The sequence below is a fragment of the Ictidomys tridecemlineatus genome, chromosome 11 (genome assembly GCF_052094955.1).
Source record: "Ictidomys tridecemlineatus isolate mIctTri1 chromosome 11, mIctTri1.hap1, whole genome shotgun sequence".
Classification (NCBI taxonomy): Eukaryota; Metazoa; Chordata; class Mammalia; order Rodentia; family Sciuridae; genus Ictidomys; species Ictidomys tridecemlineatus.
The window spans coordinates 9,995,864-10,016,404 of record NC_135487.1 but is presented as its reverse complement, the minus strand read 5'-3'; the positions used below and the strand labels follow the sequence as shown (position 1 = coordinate 10,016,404).

Below are 20,541 nucleotides of genomic sequence, written 5' to 3'. Positions count from 1 at the left end.
GGGATGAGGTGGGACGGGGACGGGAACCACAGTGCGTGGCTTGGGAGGTGCTGGCTTCCCTGGGCGGCGCTGGCCGCGCAGGAGCCAGGGTGGAGTCGGATGGAAGAGCGCGATCTGCCCAAGGCGGGCCTCGAGCAGTAGCCTAGAACCTGTGAACCTGACCTACGTCCCTGGACCGGGCCGAGGGCATCCTGCGGGCCTGGTCCTCCACGGCGCAGGAAGGAAGGCCTCACCCACCGCCGTGACCCTTTAATAGAGCGGCTCTGAGATGCGTGGCTGCCGGTGGCTGGGCTGGGCCTCGGGGTCCACTTACAACGATTTAAAATGCCTCCAGACATTCTGGGTGTCCCCCAGGTGACATTCTGGGTGTCCCCCGGGTGGGGAAGTCCCCTCCTCTGAGTTAGAGGCAGAGAGCTGAGCTAAGAGCCCACGGGAGGCCCAGGCCCAAGGCGTCAGGGTTCTGGACGAGTTGGGGGAAGCAGTCCGAGAGGAAAGAATGAGAGAGAGAGAGAGAGAGAGAGAGAGAGAGAGAGAGAGAGATTGGCCGAGTCTGCTTAGACATGTTGGATTTGATGCACGGAGGGACTCCAAGGAGAGCTGGTCAGCGGGAGCTGGACGTGCCCGGCTGGAAGGGTGAGGCCTTTAGGAAAACGTAGGGAAGAGCTCCCTCCCTCCTGGTGGACGTGGCCTGGGCCAGGGCCACTGCTGCCTTGGCTGGATCCCCTTATGTGGGCCCCAGCTGCGCTCCCGTTCCGGCAGACAGGCCTGTGGACGCGTCCATTTGGACATCATGGGCCAGGTGGGGCTGCTGGACACCTCAGTGGAGAGAGAGGGCAAGAGGGGCAGGACCGAGGCCGCCCTCGGGACACACTCATGTCAGGGACGGTGGGTGGTGAAGGGGGCTGCTGAGAGCTGTGGGGAAAGACCAGGGGAGACCCAGGGTGCTCCAGGACCCGGGCCCCAGGTGGGAGAGGGTTTTGAGGCAGAGAGTCGGGAGCACTGCCAGGCTGGAGGGAGCACGGCCCTGGGGGAGATGGCGGCCTCTTGACACAGCAGGATGCATGTCTGGTACTTGGGGGGGCAAGGCCAAGAGCGGGCAGGGGCTTGGTCATGTGATTGAACGCACTTTTAGAAGAACTTGGAGGCTTGAGGGGAGAGGGCGCCAGCATGAGGAGGCGCCAGGGGAGGAGCTGTAAGGGACCCAGCTGGCGGGAGGAGAGGGGCCTGGCTGACCCTGGCCGGGGTCACTGCGATGCAGGGACCAAGGCCACGTAAGCGAGCGTCTGGGCTTTTGCTCCTCTGCACCTGTGACCCAGGCCTCAAAGGGCAAGGCTTAGATCCTGGGTGAGATCCAAAGAGGACGGAGGGAGAAGGGAGTCCAGGCTGTCGAAGCGGGAGAGGGCATGTTGGGTCACATTCTGGATTAGACGGTGAACTGTGAGCACAAGAGGAGTTTCCTCTTTGGGGGAAGAGCAAGTCTTTATTATATTTGTGATTAGAAAAGTTACATGTGTTCGTTACAAAAAATTCCAATGTTCTGAGAAGTCCATAGTGTGGCTGCTGTGTTGTCAGAGTTGTGGCCAGGGGCCGGCACACAGTGGGCCCTCAGTGAGCAGTTGCTGAATGACTGAGTGAGTGTAAAGGTCGCACAGTATCCTATCCTGCTGTGACTATACTCTCAAGGGTTCATTTTTTTTTTTCTCCAGATTTTTCTGTTGGTCAGACACGGACCAAAAAAAAAAAAAAAGGAACACAGAATGCATATTACACCACAACTGGCCCTATTGTCTTCTCACGAGAAGACACTGTGTATCTTGGATATGTGAGAATATATCCATGCATGAGGGGAAGCCTTTCATTTGTAACAAAGTCTTGCAGAAACAGACACAAACAACTGAATGAACAGAGAAGAATGTAAGAGTCCTTTGATTCCCTTATCAAGGGGAGCCTGGGAAACCAGGCAGGAGGTGGGTGCAGCGAGTTTCAAGGTCCTGTGGTTGACTGCTATCTGCCCTCTGGACCACGCAGCCGGCCGCCCCACTCACACAGCAGCTGGTAGGTGAAGCCCCAAGGGCCTCTTCCCTGGGCTGGTCCTGACGTCACCCAGCAGAGCTTCCAGCAGCTTCCCCTCCCCATCTGGGCCACCCAAGTTCTAAAACGAGGATGGTGGACCCCATCACTTCATAGAGTTGATGTGAGGTTAACCGAGATAATTATGTAAAATGCTGAGGTTGGTGTCTAGAATAAGAGCTTGATGATGAGTGATGATCACCATCGTCACCATCACCACCACCATCACCATCACTACCACCATGATCACCACCACCAACATGATCACCATTGTCACCATCACCACCACCATCACCACCATCACCACCACCATGATCACCACCACCAACATGATCACCATTGTCACCATCACCACCACCATCACCATCACTACCACCATGATCACCACCACCAACATGATCACCATTGTCACCATCACCACCACCATCACCATCACCACCATGATCACCACCACCAACATGATCACCATCACCACCACCATCACCACCACCATCACCATCACCACCATGATCACCACCACCAACATGATCACCATCACCACCATCACCACCACCTTCACCACTGATCACCATCACCACCACGATCACCACCACCACCACCACCACCACCTTCACCACTGATCACTATCACTACTATGATCACCACCACCATCACCACCACCATCACCATCACTACCACCATGATCACCACCACCAATATGATCACCATCACCACCATCACCACCATCACCATCACCACCACCAACATGATCACCATCACCACCTTCACCACCACCAACATGATCACCATCACCAACATGATCACCACCACCACCACCACCACCACCACCAACATGATCACCATCACCACCATCACCATCACCACCACCACCACCATCACCACCACCATCACCATCACTACCACCATGATCACCACCACCAACATGATCACCATTGTCACCATCACCACCATCATCACCATCACTACCATGATCACCACCACCAACATGATCACCATCACCACCATCACCACCACCTTCACCACTGATCACCATCACTACTATGATCACCACCACCATCACCACCACCTTCACTACTGATCACCATCACTACCATCACCACCATCACCACCACCACCACCACCACCACCACCACCATGATCACCACCACCATCACCATCATCATCACCACCATCACCACCATCACCACCACCATGATCACCACCACCACCATCACCACCACCACCACTTCACCACTGATCACCATCACTACCATCACCACCATCACTACCATCACCACCATCACCACCACCATGATCACCACCACCACCATCACCACCACCACCACCTTCACTACTGATCACCATCACTACCATCACCACCATCACCACCATCACCACCACCACCACCATGATCACCACCACCATCACCATCATCATCACCACCATCACCTCCATCACCACCACCATGATCACCACCACCACCATCACCACCACCACCACCTTCACCACTGATCACCACCACCACCATCATCACCATCACCACTGATCACCATCACCATCACCACCACCATCACCACTGATCACCATCATCACCACCATCATCACCGAGGTCATCAACGCCACCGTCCCCTCCCGCTCCTCCTGAGGTGGCTGTGGCCGGGAGCTGGGGTCGGTGGTGGAGAACATAGAGAAGGCTCTGGCTTCCCCTAATATTGCTTGCACTGGGAGAGAGAGTGCCTCTGCCGCCAGCTTTCTCTTCCATCCTTTCTCCTACTTCTTAGGACTCAGCAGCCGCCCTCACTCACTCTAGCCCCTGGAGCTCGGTTTCACCCGCAGGCGTCCCAGGGAACATCATTGTAAGAGGTGCTAGTTGTGGGTAAGGGCAGCCAGAAAGGACGCCACCTTCTTGGAGATGCGCAGGGCATGTTCATGGAGGAGCGTCTGCAGAGACCAGTTTATGCTGCTCAAAGCTTGTGACTCTATGAAGTCCGAAGAGAAAAATGGCAGGTCTGAGCCTTGCTGGCTAAAACGGGTCTTTCTCAGCCTTTCTGGAATTGCTGGCCTGACAGTTTAACTTTACCACTACATTTAGTGACAGTCACGGATGGCTAGATTCATAGCCATGGCATCAGTGACTGAAATTGCTTCGGGTGGGAAGGGACAGTGCACAGCTAGGTTGGCCCCATGCCCCCACTGCCACCAGGAGAGAGACGAGGGCCCCTGTTGTGGTCCCAGCCTGGAAGAACAAGACTGCTCCACACGTCACCTGTCCTCAGGTGAGCTCAACAGTCAGGTATGCTTAAGAGAAGAGTAACCGTGACTGGGAGCTGCTGGGCTGTGGGGAGCACCCGAGTCCTTTGTCCCTCTGCCCTGGCCTTTGACACCCCCCCTCCTTTGTGCTACAATGAGGGCAGGCACTTATATAAAATAAATCTTATTTTTGCTTTTGCTCATTTTTTTCCCCCTCAAGAACTTTCCACCACCTTTGGGATGACTTTGAAGGCATCCCGCTGGGGCCGCTGAGGCATCAGAGTGGAAGACCACTCCCGTCTCCTCACTCCTCACTGTGAGCACGTCAGATTCACGTGACCTCCTAGAGAGCAATTTTGCAATCTGAAACGTTGGGGTTCCTCAGGGTTGGCCCCTCCCACACCTGCGGCTTATCCACCCACCCGTGCCCCACCCCTGCCCCATCCCTCCCCTGGACGTTCATCACCCTAGTGTGGCACACGCTCGTCTGCGTCTGGGCACAACCCCTGATGTCTACCTCCAGTGAGGCATCTTGTGACAGCGGACGCCTGGGCACGTCCTCGGATGCCTCACGCCACCTCGTGCTCCTCTGCCCCCGAGCCCTGGGCCCCTCAGCACCCCTAACTCTGCATCTTAGTGAGACAACCACATCTGTCCTTTCCTAAGTGCCAGAGACCTCGAAGCCACACGGACCTCTTTTTCTGTCACTTCCCCTCCAGCCCCACCCGGTCCTGCCACGGAGGCCTCCTGATGGACCTCCTGAGGCCCCTGCGTCTTCTCCTTCTCCACATCCGCCCTGCCCACTGCAGCCACCCTCATCTTCGGCAGCCCCTGTCTGGGCTCCTGCTGCTCCGGACTGGCCTCCCTCCACTTGTGACCAAGATGATGGTCTCAACATGCAAAACTGTCCCACGGGTTTCTCGAAACCTCTCATCCTGCCCGCACAGCCCGTGCCCACCTTGCTCACCAGCCCCTGTCCTTGGCTTCTTCACCCCCACCACCATGCTGTCCGCCCACCCAGAACGCTCTCCCTCCCCTCTACGGCAACTGCGCATCCCGCAGATGCCCCGCCCTCCCGGACCAGCTCAAACCCTGCCCTTCTTCACAGCAATTGCAACCATTCACATTTTGTTTATTGGAGAGATTTTTCCACCGATGCCCATGCCCTCCCTCCCCCGGAGACTGAAAGCTGTAGGAGGGCAAGGATAGCCCCTGTTCCCCCCAATATTTTACCCTCTATCGTTTCAAACATTAAGTTGGGGGAGTTTTTCCATGAACAATCATGACCGTGACCAGCTCCTGCCCCACCACCGTGCCTCTGCCGTGCTCAGGGCCTGGTTATGGTAAACAGGTAATGGACCTGTGGAGGGAAAGAGGTCCCTGCCCTTCCACCCCAGGAGGAGGGAGGGAAGATGAAGAGTCTGTGGAACAATGTTCACCTGGGGACCATCGAGGAGCAGGAAGACTGGAAGCGACTTCCATGCTCCCACAGGGGACCGGCTGAATAAGAGGTGGCACTTCCTACTCAGGGGATTCCTTGCCACCTCCAACTGTCACCAGGGAGGTCTGTGTGCCTCCACCCAACAGGGGTTTCCTTAACAATGCAACATTAGTAACAAGACTCAAGCAACATTTGGTGTAATAGGAAACGATTTTTCGTAGACTTAAAATGATAAATGTGTAATGCCTGTTCTGTGCAGGTACCTAGTCTAAGCACTTTACAGAGATCAGTTCATTCCAGTCCTCACAATGACCCCAAGAGGTGGCGGCTCCCTACAATCCCCATTTTGCAGGTGAGGAAACTGGAGCCTGGAGAGGTTATGTAACTTTCCTGGAGTCACACAGCTACTACCAGGAGACACTGCTGTGCAAGTTACAAAATATCACAGGAGTTCCTGCTGGGAGACAGGAGTCGGCATAACTTGGAATCCTCCCAGTTTCCTTTTGCCTCTGTCACGTTTCATTTCTGTGACAATCATGTCTCACTTGTGTATTTTTTTTTTTTTTAAGAAAAATCACTTCCTAAGCCAACTAAGTCTGGAGAAAGGGAATATTCGGCCACATGCCTGCGAAGCCATCTCAACAGATGCCCCATCACGGCAGGATTCATCACGACATTTTCAGAATCCCACAACTAAGGTGAGAAGAAGAAGAAGAAGAAAAAAAAAAAAAAATCCCAGGAACCTTTTTCGGAGCTGGGTAGCTGGATGCCGAGGTCCTTCAGCAGCTGCTCCGTCTCCTCCAGCCAGGACAGTGAGTGGCTCAAGATGTCCAGGGTCACCTTCTGGAGCCCCAGGACAGGTGGATTCATCTGAAGGTGCTGGAGAAGGTCCACCTCCCTTTTCAGGTCGCCGCTGCAGCAAGGCATTTTCAAGCAAGCCTGGAAACAGACGTGCGGAGCTCAGACCCCGTGGGCACCTTGCCCTTGCCCTAAGGGAGCCAGGGTGTCCTGGCCATCCTGAGTGGCCCCAGTGTTATTCAACGTCATTTCTTTTCTTTTTTTTTTTTTTTTGCAAATTATATATATTTTTTGCACCCTTTTGAGAGTCTAGGGAACACCCTTTTAGGTACGTGTGATTCCAAAGCCAAATTGCCTTAGACAATTTGGCTGAAAATAGAACCCCATTTGGCTTCTCCTATTTATCACGGTTCCTGCAGACATCAACACACAAGCTGGTCAGAAAGTGTGGCTTCCTGGTTTTTGAAGGAGTGCTGACAAGCAAGCATTCGCACCAACTCCACAAATAGCAGCTGCTGATTCGAAGAGAAAGCACAAGCAGCTGCCTGAGATAAGCTCGGTGGGGCCCCGGGGGCCTGGGCCTCTGTTCCCCGCTCCTCTGGGATCACAGGTGACCAGAGGAAGTAGCTTTCACTGCCGGGCCAAACAAGTAAGTGCGAATAATGGGCAGAAACCTCTTTGGCTTCTTTGGAAATAACATGGGGTTTCCCTCCTCTGCCCCAGGGCCGCCTTCCTGAAGTCAGTACAGTTGTCCCCTGTCCCTTGGTATCATGGAGGATTGGTTCCAGTTCCCCATTTCCACCTCCATCCCCGTAGATCCCCCAATCTGAGGATGGTCAAGCCCCTTACATGAAGTGTGTAGTATGTGCGTATAACTTCTGTGTATTCCTCAAGTCATTGCTAGATGGCCCGGCGTACCTCGCATAATGTAAATGCTGTGCACACAGTGGCTAGCCTTTATCGTTCAGGGTATACCGACAGTGCTCAGCTCAGAGGCACTTCCCCCCTAAATACTTTAGCTCTGTGGTTGGCTGAACCCTGGAAGATGCTTGTGTTTTCTTCACCTGGGAGGCATTTTTTGATGCCCCTGGTTTTCTGTTCTCCAAGAGGAGAAGAGGTGGGTACAGGGCATTGCTGTCCCCCCCCCCCCGTTCCAGAAAGCTGGACAGTTCCCCAAATACGAAGCATACCAATTCGGCTAAGGGGGCCACGTGGAAAGCGTGAGGGGCACCTGGCAGCTGTCCAACGACGCCTTCAGCTTCTCCAGGCTCTTCGCCAGCTCCTCCTGCTTGGAGTTGTTCAGCTGGGTCTCCTTCTGCAGCGTCCACTTTTTCTGCTGGAAGTTCATGTTGTCCTCGGTGACCTGGGTGATCTTCTCTATCAGCTGGTGAGAAAAGGAAAGATGTTGAATGTAGAGTGTCCTCAGGAGAGGGGACCAGAGCATGGCAGCTGGAGACCCCCAGCTCAGCAGGTGGGTCTTAGGGAGAGCACCCCTCTGTCCCTGGGGCTCAGAGGCAGAGGTCATTCCTGGGAGCCAAAGGCCTGCACCGTAGCTGCCAGTGTCCCAGGTGCTTCTGCATTTGTCGCAGTGACTCGGAACACGGGGCCTGAGGCTGTGGGAGCCCGCGGGTTGGGCTCTCCTGGGCCCCACAGGCGCCGCCCACGGTGTGTTTCCTTCCCTGTCCAGTGACCCAGAGGACAGGAAAGGGTCCTGGAGGACGAGCAGGGCAGCCCACCCCCAGACCCCCTCCTCTGGGAGGAAGAAGCCAGGGCACGAGGACTAAGGGGAGGCCGCCCCTCTGTGTGTGCGTGGCCGGTGGCTGGACGTGTCCTGCGTGGCTGAACTTGATTCTCATAAGAGCATTTCAGAGGAGTTTAACTGGCTCTTACTTTAAAAGCCAGGAAATCCCATAAAATCAAAACAAATCTTGATGGTGCAGCGACAGTGTGAAAAATATGTGCCACCAACAAAAACAGAAACATATGCTCCCAGGGCCTGGCGTCCCGATCCCCGGAGAGGAGCGAAGGAGCCCCTGGCCACGGGCCACACTGACCTGCTGGTCCGTGATGGTCTTGTCCTGGCTTGGCTTCGCCCGCCCGTAGGTGGCCTTGATGATCTGGCTTCTGAACTGCTCCAGCTGCGGCACAAAGGGGGCGACAGGTCAGTGGGGCCTTAGGGGTGGAGGCGGGGGGGGGTGCATTTCTGTCCCGGGGTCCAGGGACACAGTCACTTGGGCGGGCCCGCACGCCTCGGGTGGTCGTTCCGTGGTTTGGGACTCTTCGCGGCGCACCAGAAGCGGCTGTCTGTACCCACAGAAGGAAGGAGAACAGCAGGTGTTAATTACTTTCCGGGCCTGCCTGCCCGACCCAAGCCAGGCACGTGGTCTGCGTGCACATGTGTCTCAAGCCCTAAAAGCGCCACTTGCTGCCAATTTATCCAATGGGAAGTCTGGGGCCGGGAGCGCTCTTCCGTAATTGCTAAGCTGGCACCAGACTGTGAAATAAATATTGAGACTGTCAGCCCAAGTAAATTGTGCAATCAGCAAGGGCGCCTGGGGAGAGGGCAGGCGCTCTCTTCTGCCATTCTGTGCTAACGCCATAGGCGCCCTGAGACGCTGTCTGTGGTGTTCATTGCCGAGTCCCTTGAGCCTGGTCCCCTGGCGTGGAGTGGGCACTCGGACCCTGTCGAGGTCAGAATCCTTGCTTCAGGCCCAGCCGCGGGTGCCCAGGGCCTCCTGCGAGCTGCTGTCTGCAGGCTGAGGTGGCTGGTGCCTCTGCCCACACTCACAGAACCCAGGCCCAGGGCGCCCTGGAGTCCGGCAGGAGGCCGGGGCACAGAAGCCCCGCGTCCTCTGGGAACTGACCTGCGTGGCAGCTCGTGGTCTGCGTTTTTGTCCCCTGGAAAAATGTGGTCATTAAAGACTCTAATGAGAGCCCTGGGGGGACCCAGAGGCCACGGAATCAACTGAAAAGTCAAGAGGTCCCCAGGCCCAGGAGATGACAGCAGAGATCCTGGAAGCCAAGGAGTGAGACGGTCAAGGTCCCACGGACGCCCCAGGTCCTCCTGCCAGAAGCACATCAGGGGACCTGAGGCACTGCAAGCTGTCCTCTGGTTTTATGACCAAGGGACGGTCCCCGCTCACCCAGGGAGTTGGTTATCAGGAGAAGCCCTGTGAGCAATGGTCCCGAGTGTTATTGGTGGGTGGGCTGCCTACAGGAAGGACTGCCCAGGGCAGGGGGCGGAAGCTTCTCCTCCGTGGGCTTGGCCCTGAGGTCAGTGGGCTGCGGTGGGTAGACTGCAGACAGGGGCCAGGCCTCAGAGGTGAGAGGCTGGAAGGCCCTGGGCTCATCCTTAGATCTCTGAGTCTGAGCTGGTGGGATGTTGGATGACCTCTGCCCAGAGCCATGATGAACGTCGACGCTTGGCCAAGAGGCCTAGTCAGGGCTGTGGGCGCTGGGCTGGGTGTGGAGGACCCTGGAGGACTGTGCTCCTCACCCTTTCCAGGCAGGTCACAGGCCTCTGGGAGTGTGACGAAGGACTGGAGGGCCCTCGGTCCCAGAAACAGGAAAACAGGCGCGTATTGGGGAGTGGATGTGAACACCCTGGACACGGGAGGTGGGGCCTTGGGCAGTGACTGGGCCCGGAGGCTCTCACCTCCTCAGTGGGTCGGCCGGTGGGTGGCGTAGACTCAGGAGGAGGGACCCCCGTGGAGGAAGCGGGCCCCTGGGGTGTGCCCTAGGAGGGTGTACCTTCCCCCCTTCCTCCCTCTCTGCTTCCCGGCTGCCACGGCTGACAGCTTTCCTCCTTCACATCCTTCCGCCATGATGGCCGGCCTCACCTCAGGCCCGAAGCAGTGGAACTGGCCAACCATGAACTGAATCCTCTGAAACCGTGAGCCCAATAAGTCTTTCTCCTTCTACGTCCTTTCTGCAGCACTTTGGTCCCAGTATTGGAAGACTAGCGCCACACACAGAATGTTCTGGGGGTTCCCTGGACCTCGGGAGGGCCCTCTGTGGAGAAGTGCGGAGGTCTCTGCCCTGGGTGGGGCATATTCCGGGGGTCTTGCCCTCTGGTCCTGGGTTCCAGTTTGCCCTCCCTGAGCCTTTGCTGAAGTCTCCTCTGGTGGTCTGGCCCCGCCGGCCATCCTGGGCCTGAGCGTTGGAGAAACGGTGCCTCCCACCAGCCGCGTCAGGCCTGCTCACCACCCTGCCCAGCACTGTCTCCATCCTGCGTGGACTTTGGACGCTTGGGGTTGACTTTATTCAGAGAAGTGGCGGCTCTTATGGACACTGAGAAAGCTGCTGGGGACCGGTCGGGACTCGGGCTGAATGTCCTAGAGATACCCTGGGGCCAAGGGGCCCGGGCAGGCGTGGGGCCAGGATTTGGCTGCTTGGCCCGAGTCTGGGGTCACTGCTAGAGAGGGGTCTTCCTTCAGGAGAGAGCTCTCCGGCAACAGCCACCCGGAGGAGCGGCCACAGAGGCCACTGGTCCCGAGGCCCACGGGAGTCAGGCCACGCCGTCTCCGCTCGCCCTCCTGCCCCTGGGTGCAGAGGACTGCTGGGAAGCGGGCCAGAGCTGGGGGCGGTGGGGCACGCCTACCTGACCTACGGCCCTTTCCAAATTGACCTTTATCAGGCTCTCTCTGTTCCCCATTTCTTGCAGCTGAAGCAATTTCTTTCTGGAGTCCTCCTGAAGTTTCTCTTCCACCTGAAAGGATGAGGAAAGCCTGTGTCTGGGGCTCGTGTGGCTCTAATGCACCCTGGGGTAGTGGCCTGGGTCCCTCAGGGGCAGAGGGGCAGCTGCAGCCCATGCAGGGGTCACCAGTGAGCACTATCCCCTGGGACAAGGAGCAGGCTCTGTGCCTTGGGCTTCGCTGGTCCATGACTTACGTGTCCTCACCTGTCGGAAGGGGACGGTGGCACAGAGCGCCTTGCGGGGTTACCGCTGGTTAAGGACCGTTAGAAAGCTCTGGCCCTTGCAAGGGCTCGGCAAGTGTGTCAGGAGTGGTGTGACTTGTAAGGGGGGCTGGGGACATACCATGTGGCATCACGCTAACATCCTCAGTACCGGGCCCACGGGGGATTGGCCAATGCTACTATTGGGTTTACTTGTAAGTATTCGCCGTGAACTTTTAGCACCTTCGCCCGTGGAGACGTCTGGGGGCTGGCTGAGCCCTGGCTGGTGTGGCTCTCGGCTCCCTTGAGCCGGAGGGGAGCCTGGGCGTGTTCGATGCTGCCCTCTGCTGGCCGTCAGGGGACCCTGCAGCCTCTCTGTTCAGTTTTGAATAGTAAGTGTCTGCTTTTTTGAGCACCTGCGGTGGCACAGGGCCCTGGCACCACTCAGAGAGGAGGCAAATGCTAAGTGAAAGGATTTGTGCTGAAGCAACTTTGCAAACCATCCATCAGGAATCTGGAGGCGGGGACAGAGGCACCTGCCTGAGGGCGGGGGCCAGGGACGCCGTCCTGACTTCTGTGTCAGAGGCATCGAGGCCCTGCCCGGCCTTGGAGGTGCTGTGGGCCCCTCATCTTAGCCCCAAGCCCAGGGCCATCCTCAGCTGCCACCCTGCTCCGGCTCTACCTCCCAGTGTCCCCAAGCCTGTCTGTGCTGTCCCCCATGTCACTAACAGAGCCACAGAACATCAGTGCACTCGGTCAGCAGAGATTTACTGTGTTCCTGTCCTTTACCTGGCCTCAGGCCAGGCACTGAGAACCTCCCTCCTGCAAGAAGTGGCTTCCCAGCCTCCGCATTTCCTTCCAGAATGTTCTTTTTTTTTTAGAATTTTTTTTAATATATATATTTTTTTAGTTTTCGGCGGACACAACATCTTTGTTGGTATGTGGTGCTGAGGATCGAACCCGGGCCGCACGCATGCCAGGCGAGCACACTACCGCTTGAGCCACATCCCCATCCCCCCAGCATGTTCGTCACTGCGCTGTGGGGCCCACCAGGCTGGGAGCAGGCTGTCTGGGAGGACTGTCTTCTAGGTGCAGGTGGCTGGGCCTGTGCCATCTGACTGTCTGGCCACTGAGCATGTGACATGTGTTCTGGGCATACTGGGGTTTAAATACCCTTCTTGATCAGAGGAGTTATTGCATTTAGAATTTTATTTAAAAATAAATGCAATTTTGTTTACAAATAGGACTATGGAGGAATTGAATTATAAACTTCATTTAATTTCAGTCTCCATAGTTTACCACAGAAACGGGAGTCAGACGGACCTGGCTCCTGGTCCTGCTCTGCCCCTTCCTGCCTGCGTGGCTTTGGGCCACTTCCCTGTGGGTCATCTCATCCCTTGCTCCCTCGTTCATATGACAGACAGATACTTCCTAGGTCCCAGAGCTGGTGTGAAGATGAGGAGAGAGAAGTGTTTGGCATGGGGCCGAGGACATGGGACATCGGCGCGGTCATTTCCACCATTATAATTAATCACAAGTGTGATCACGTCAATCCTCGTTCAAAGGCCTTCAGAAGCTTTTCACTCCAAATGCCCAGCTCCAGAATGAGATTCTGGAAGCCAAAGACTCAAGAAACCCAGAGAATTCCAAATAAGGCAAATAAAACATGAATCCACACCTAGAAAAACTACACAAAACTGCTGTAAGTTGAAGGAAAAGAAATCTTAAAAGCATCCCAAGATTACATGAAGGCATGAGTTTTAGGTTTATAAAAGCTCACTTCTGTATAGGGACAATGGGAGCCAGGAGACAGGAGAATGACGCACCTGAAGAGAGCAACTGCCAACATAGACTCAAATCTCAGTCAAAATATCTTCCAAGGTTGGAGGGTAAAACAGATGTTTTCTCTTTCTGTCTCTCTCTCTCTCTCTCTCTCTCTCTCTCTCTCTCTCTCTCTCTCTCTCTCTCACACACACACACACACACACATAAACACACACACAAACACAAACACACACACATGCACTTGCAGATGCCTAAGAGAATTTGTCACCAGCAGAGCAGTACTGAAGGGAAACACTACAGGACACTCTTTAAGCAAAAGAAAAACTGTTCCACATGAGCCATCTGACATGTAGAGAAGGCACAGCTAATGAACAGATGTGAACATGGACTCTACAAAAACACTGGCCATGTCTTTTGGGGTGTCAAATGTAGAGGGAAGTATAGAAAATGTTGACAGTGGATGTGGATCTGCATGGTGTTGCTGTCTAAGGCCACTATGTCATCAAGGAGGCAGATGCGTCAGGGAATACTGGGTTTGGCAAGTTGAAAGTGAATGCTGCAATTCTTAGAATAACCTCTAAATAACAGTAAAGGAGGAAAACACTCAGTAAGTATCCAGATTTTGCTGGGGTATCTTACTGTTACTAAAAGAAGAGGGGAAAAATTTCCAAGTTCATGTAGGGGAAAAAATGAAATAATAAAACCCTATCAGCTCACAGGACCAAGAGTGGAGAGAAAAACATCATAGTGTAAGTGGTACAACTGGCACTGAGCAAGACAATAAATTTAAATGCAATATACCACGCAATTACATTATACATAAATGCACTCGCAGACGAAGATTGCCAAACTGGGGTTTTGTTAAAAAAAAACTATATGCTTTTAACAAGAGATGTATCTAAATTTTTAAGAATGATCGATTGAAAAAGTGAAAAGAAATATTTATGAAACTCTAACAAAAAGAAATCCAGTGTAGCTGATGGAGCTATATTAATGACATAGTGAACTTTAATGGAAAAACACGACTAGAGAGAGATAAAGAGAGTCATCTCATGATGATCAAAAGGTTCATCAAACAGAAAGTATTAAAATGACAAATCCATATGCACCTAGTAATACAGACTCAAAATATATAAAGCAAAAATTGACAGCATTAAAAAAAGAAATAGACAAATCCACAATAATGATGTGATTTAAAATTATGCCACTCTCTCAATGACTAACAAACCTATAGACAACAAAATCAATAAGAGAATTTCAGTTTTGGTAACCTTGATTTAATAAACATATAGAATATAGAATACTGTACCCAATGAATGCAGAATGCACGTTTTTTCAAGGACATATGTGCAACCAATATTGACCACATGAAGGTTATAAAGCAAGTCTTAATATGGAAAGTTTGAACTCACAGAGGATATTCTCTGACCATCATAATTAAGCTAGAAATCAAGAGCAAAAAGGTAATCATAAAAAAATCTTCATATGCTTAGAAATTAGGAAACAACCTCAAGATAACACAAGTCAAGATATCACAATGGGAATTGGAAAAGACTTTGATTTGAATAATAATAAAAAATGTTATATACTAAAACTTGTGGAATGCAGTCAAAGCCTTGTTTTGAGGAAAATTCATACTTCAGAGAAAAGCCAGTGGTTTAATAGCTTTTCATATGTTTCTAATTTCTAAAATTCTTTTTGAAATTATTTTTGTCTGGATTTCTTCTTTTCTGGCTAAGTTCTACAAATATGATTTTATTCATCAAAAAGTTTTTCTGATTCCTATCAAATTCTTACCAAGCATAGCTTTGCCCTTGTATATTTTATTCTATGGCCCTCATTTCTACCAAGTCTATATTTTCCCAAGATTATACTCTGCACATCTAAACTTTTTTGATAATATTTTGTTCTTTTCTCAATATTTAGTGAATATCAAACTTTACTCTGTGTTTTTCACTGTTGGTTTTATTCTGTGTTGTTTCTATTTACATGTACTCAACTTTGCAAGTTTCAGTATCATTGAGATGAGATTTTCAGACCACTTCCTGTCTAGTATGTATTCTAGCTTGTGAAATTTTAATGTTTTAGCATTAAAACCTTATGCACCTAGTAATACAGACTCAAAACATAGAAAGCAAAACCTGACAGCATTAAAAAAAGAAATAGACAAATCCACGATAATGATGTGATTTAAAAATATGCCACTCTCTCAATGACTAACAGTTAATAATATTAAGTAAAAACTGGAGAAAACACTGGGGTATTTCTTTTCATTTCTCAGATCATCCTTGAGCAAAATCCTCTCAGAATTTTCCTGTCATTTGATTTTGTTCTTCAAATATTCTTGGTTTTCTCAGTGACAACTGTCCTCTCATCAAATCAAGTAGATGATTCAGGGGGAGAGTTATTTCCAGTTTAGATTTGTTTTTATAAACATGTGTGATCCATAAGCCTGTTCTAACCCTGTCCAAGGTGGTCGCTCCCCCTTGTGATCGCCAGGTCTAAAACAGTGGAGAGCTGCCTGTCATGGTGGAAATGTCCTCCACCCGTGCAGTCTAGGACAGTGGCACCAGCCAGGGGAGCTGTCGATGTGGGTGGTGAAGCTGGGAAGCTGAATCGTTTGCTTTACTTTTAGTTGACTTAAAATTCAAATGGCCCTGTGGGTCTGGGGTGCTCTGGGGCAGAGGGCACGAGTCTAGGGTGTGCCAGGAAGGTTTTCTCTGTGAGGAGCAAGGTGAAATCCAGGAGGACCTAGAGGTGGGGGTAGTTCTGGAGGACAGGCTGGAGCAGTGGTCACACAGGGAGTGTGGGAGTCAGAGCTGGGTTCGAGTCCTGCCATGTCTAGCTCCTGGGTGAACCGGGAGCTTCTCTACCTCTGTGTGCCTCATCTGGAAAGAGGGGCCAATACCAGCGTCCACCACACGGGGTCGCTGTGAGGAGCACCTGGCCTGAGTGTGCCCACCGTCCTCGGCCACCTACCTTGCTCTTTTCCCGCAGAGTCTTATAGATCATGCTCTGCTCAGAACAGTTCTTCCTCAGCTCCTCTCTCAGCATCTTCATTTCTTTCTCCATGTCTTGGATTTGCTGAAAGAGTTCCAACCACAGAGGGGTCAGCTCAGCCTCTGCCTGAAGGTCCGAGCCCGGGGACCCTTTCCCTGGGCCCACCGAGGGGCCAGGCCTGCTGGGTTAGCTTGCTTCATCCCTTCTCTGGGTCCAAGGACCAGGTCTGCAGGCAAAGTGGGCTTTATTTTCAGTGAATATATTAAAAGAGACGCATGATGGGGGCTGGGGCTGTGGCTCCGCGGCAGGGCGCTCGCCTAGCACCTCCGAGGCCCCGGGTTTGACCCTCAGCATCACATAAAAATTAAAAAATAAAATAAAGGAATCGTGTCCAACTACAACTAAAAATAAATGTTAAAAAACAAAGAGAAGATGCGTGAAGGAAAATAGTTTGTTTCTCTTGGCAACTGGCAGAGATGTGGAGGGGGACAATAGAGACACCTGCCGACTCATTAGAATCCCGTCTGGGGGGGTTGGGGGGTTCTAAATGTCTCCGTGGGTCCATTGTGGTTCTACACAGTGGCGGGGCTCATCCTGACAAGTGCCTGGAATACAAATGGGGTCTGTTTTTGAGGCTGGTCCAAATAAAGGCCAACTGGAGGAACAGAACAGTGAAAAACTTCTTCCTTCTTTCTTTCTCTGTTCGAGGCAGAGCCGTGTCCCTGGCATGGAGAGGAGCAAGGGTCCTGTGTTCAGGTGCTGTGCTCGCCGCCAGCAAATGGGCTGGGGAGGCGCCAGGGGGTGTGGGAGGTGCAGGGAACAGACGTTTTAATAATGTTCTTTTTTTACAGGTGCCTTCTATATAAGGCAAAGTGTAACTTTTTGTTTTGTTTTTATGAATTGGTATAAAATTGATGTATTTAAATAAAAACACCTAACGAAGGAGTTTGTGGCCCCAACACTGCCCGTGGCCGTGATCAAAGTGAAGTCAGTGGGTGTCAGAGTGGGGATCGCAGGTCCAGGGCTGGGAACTGGAATGAACTTCCAGCCGCCGTGTGGGGCCACCTGGCTGGCCTCCTGTGCCCGCGCCTGCCCCCGCCCTCCCCGGGGCAAACCACGGGGAGGTAAAGCCAACTGCTCAGAGAATCCTGGGACAGTGTTTTCCGTGGTTTCCTTGCCCACCTCTTTGCTGGGCTGGAGCAGCTGACACACAGCCCTGGGCCCTGGGCTGTGATGGACCCAGGGCCCCCCAGAACCCAAAGGTCCAAGTCCAGCCCTTCTGGGTGCACCCCCGGATGAGGAAGCTCGACTCACGCTTTTGCAGTGTTTTAACTCTCTCTCTTGGGCTTGTCTGTGCTCCTTCTGGGAACTTTCCTTTTTCAGCTCTTCATTCAGTGCCGAGCACTGTGGAGAAAGGGGACAGCAGGGGAGGAGGCCAGTCATGGGTGCAGAGGCGCACGCCTGACCTCCGACGGCTCTGGAGGCTGAAGCAGGAGGATCACAAGTTTGAGGCCAGCCTCAGCCATTAGCAAGGCCCTGAGCAACTTATAGAGACCCTGTCTCAAAATAAAAAAGGGCTGGGGATGTGGCTCCGTGGTTAAGCACCCCTGGGTTCAATCCCCAGGACCAAAGAAAAAAAAAAGAAAAGAAGAAAGAGGCCAGTTCTGGCCACGTGGGGTGCTTGGGGCTCCCAGGCCCCTGTCTGCCCTGAAAGCCTGCGTTTCCTGCTATTCTAATCCAGTACTTGAGGAAGAGTGGCTGAGCTCTTTTTAAAAAGCCAGAAATCCAAATCACAAGAAAAATCCAGCTTTGGGAAGCTGGGTTCAGAAATGCACGCGGATGCCCTGAGGGGCCACCACTGGGCTGGACGCTCTTAGCTGTGGCTTAGATGCATCTCAGCGCTTGGTGGGGGCGGCATTTGGAAGCAGGCTGTGGAGCAGAGGGGAGCAGCGCCTTCTTTCTGACCGGCCATTCTGCGTGAGGAGGGCACCGCAGGCGGGGCCTGGACCAATCAGCCAAACTGAAGGTGGAGGACGTCCTGCGCCATGTTCTCAGCATCAGTGGTGGAGGGAAGGAGGGAGGGAGGGAGGGAGGGAAGAAAGAAGAAAGAAAAAGAAACGCGTCCAGCAACAGAGGGTGCTCGTCACAGTGTGCGCTCGCTGGAGAACCTTCCGGAGCTCTTAAGACCAGTGACAAAATGTGGAAAAACGGGAGGTGTTTCCGGTGCACAGACACATGCCTGATGTGAATTCACTATAAAATTCAGGTATCTTAGAAACAAGACGGAGAGAAGATACACTAAAATATTAATATATCTATTATCTACTATTATCTACTCTTTTTTTTTCTAAAGTGAACACACATGACACATGCAATTTTTTAAAAAAGACAAGCATCAAGATCCTAATGTCTTTTGTCACAAGGAGCCCGGTGCTAAGGGCAGGCTTGGGCTAGAGAGCTCTGAAAGGGGACATGGGGACCAAAGTCACCCAGATGCCCTCAGGAGGCAGAAGAGCCCAGGGGGTCTGCCTCCTGCTCCCTTCACCCTGGTCCATCCCCCGAGTCCATCTGCTCGGGAAGAAGGGCTGCAGAGGGCTGGCGGGCAGGCTCACAGCCTTGCTTCTCAGCTGCGTTTTGTCTCCCCCATTTCCCCATGAGGCCGCGGAGGCTGCGCCAGTTCTAATAAAGCAATCCCGGATCGGAGCCTGGCCTGCTGCCAAGCCCCTGCTCTCCCGTCCCCAGCTCCAAGCTGGCTGCTGGACATGGCATTGAACAGAACCGGGCAGGTCTGGTCCATCCTTGGCGCCCACACAGAGGGGGCCCATGGATCCTGCAGCCTGGGAATCTGCTGGCCACCCGAGGTGAGCGCTCCCAGGCTTCACCTTGGCTTTCCAAAGTCGACAAGAAATGCAGAGATCATACCCTCACGGACCTGGACTCTCCAGCCAGGGCTGTGGGCAAAATCCAGAGTCAAAATCACCCTCGAATGTTCTGACCTTGCCCCCAGATGGCTTCCCCTGGAGGAATCCTCACCTGCATGGACGCCAACGTGGAGGCGAGGCCCACGGGCGCCCTCTGCACACTGCGGGACGGGACACTACTCTGCTTTGATCCTGCGCGTCAAATCCCAGATTTCCTCGCCATGGAACCACATGCTAATAGGTTAAGCCAACGAGTTTCTAAGGGGCGCTGGGGACGCGGCTGGATTAGAATTCCCGTCTGGCTCATGCTGAGCTACTTGCCCACGATTCCGTGGAAAGCTGCAGAGAACTCGGCCTCCTCTTTTAGTCTTTGTTGGCGGAAACGATTTTATGTCTGGGAGCAGCCCGTGGCCACCTCCTCATGTCCTTGGGCACTGACCCAACCTCCCATGCAGAGAGAAGGCAGCGAAATTTAAAGCCAGGGCCCAGGCGAGAGCCAGCGTGTCCGGGACCCTGCCAGCGGCTCCGGCCGCCACTCACCCTGGAGTTCAGGGCTTCGAGCTGGTGCTCCTTCTCCTTGTTCTGACTCTTCAGCTGATTCACCTCCTCCTTCAGCTGTTGAACTTGCTCAGTCCTCACCAAGATGTCTTGCTGCAAAGATGTCACCATTCCTGTAGAAAAGGGTCAAACAAGCCGTAAGGACAGTGGCCACTGCCATCGCCGTTGGCCGAGCCGAGGACGACCCTGGCACTGGGCAGGAGTCGCCGCCAAGGACTCAGAAGCCGAAATGGCTGAGATGGTGTCCACTGGGCATCACTGACGGTCTCGGGGGCAATCCGACAGCGTGGATGTCCCTGGGAGGCACGTGTGAGGGCCCTCGTGGGCATAGCCACACCCTGGGCCTGGGGTGCAGGGCCCAGGGGAGGGAGGGGCTGAGAGAGACTAGGAGACTGCGGGGGGTCAAAGGGTGCATCTTGGCGGCTGTGATGGGTGGGGGCACTCAGTCACTCTGGTCCGAAACCTGCCTCTACCACCTCCTGGCCCAGGGGTCCTGACTGGGCTACCTTGACCCCCAGGCAGCTGTCTGTAGGTTTGTCAGGTGGAAGGAGATAACGGGGCTAAAGGACACAGGGAGTGGCCAACAGTGCTGGTACCCAGTACCTGATGGTGGAGCGGCTGACAGTGCTTACCAAGGTGGCCAATGTTCCCTCCCTCCTTGGATTCACGCCCTTGAGCTGCCCCTCCCAGCCCCAGTAAGGTGACACGGTGTGTAACCAATCTAGTGTCCTGCAGTGGTGGGATGCAGCTTCTCGGGCTGTGAAAGGTGAGTGGCTTCCTCTTGCTGTCCCTTGGATCACTTGCTCTGGGGAAAGGAGCTGCTGTGACGACAGCCACATGGAT

At 53.4% G+C, this 20,541-nt stretch overlaps 1 protein-coding gene across 1 annotated transcript in view; it reads right to left on the bottom strand.

Annotated features, from left to right (window-relative positions):
* Positions 1-20,541, bottom strand: part of Fhad1 (forkhead associated phosphopeptide binding domain 1) — a 98,540-nt gene that overhangs the window by 17,602 nt on the left and 60,397 nt on the right. The window contains exons 9-15 of the mRNA XM_078027743.1: positions 19,681-19,811; positions 17,534-17,623; positions 16,199-16,303; positions 11,139-11,246; positions 8,593-8,676; positions 7,770-7,922; positions 6,435-6,679 (exon numbers count right to left, since the gene is read on the bottom strand). Coding sequence (XP_077883869.1) covers positions 6,435-6,679; positions 7,770-7,922; positions 8,593-8,676; positions 11,139-11,246; positions 16,199-16,303; positions 17,534-17,623; positions 19,681-19,811 — 916 coding nt within the window. The remainder of the gene's footprint in view (positions 1-6,434; positions 6,680-7,769; positions 7,923-8,592; positions 8,677-11,138; positions 11,247-16,198; positions 16,304-17,533; positions 17,624-19,680; positions 19,812-20,541) is intronic.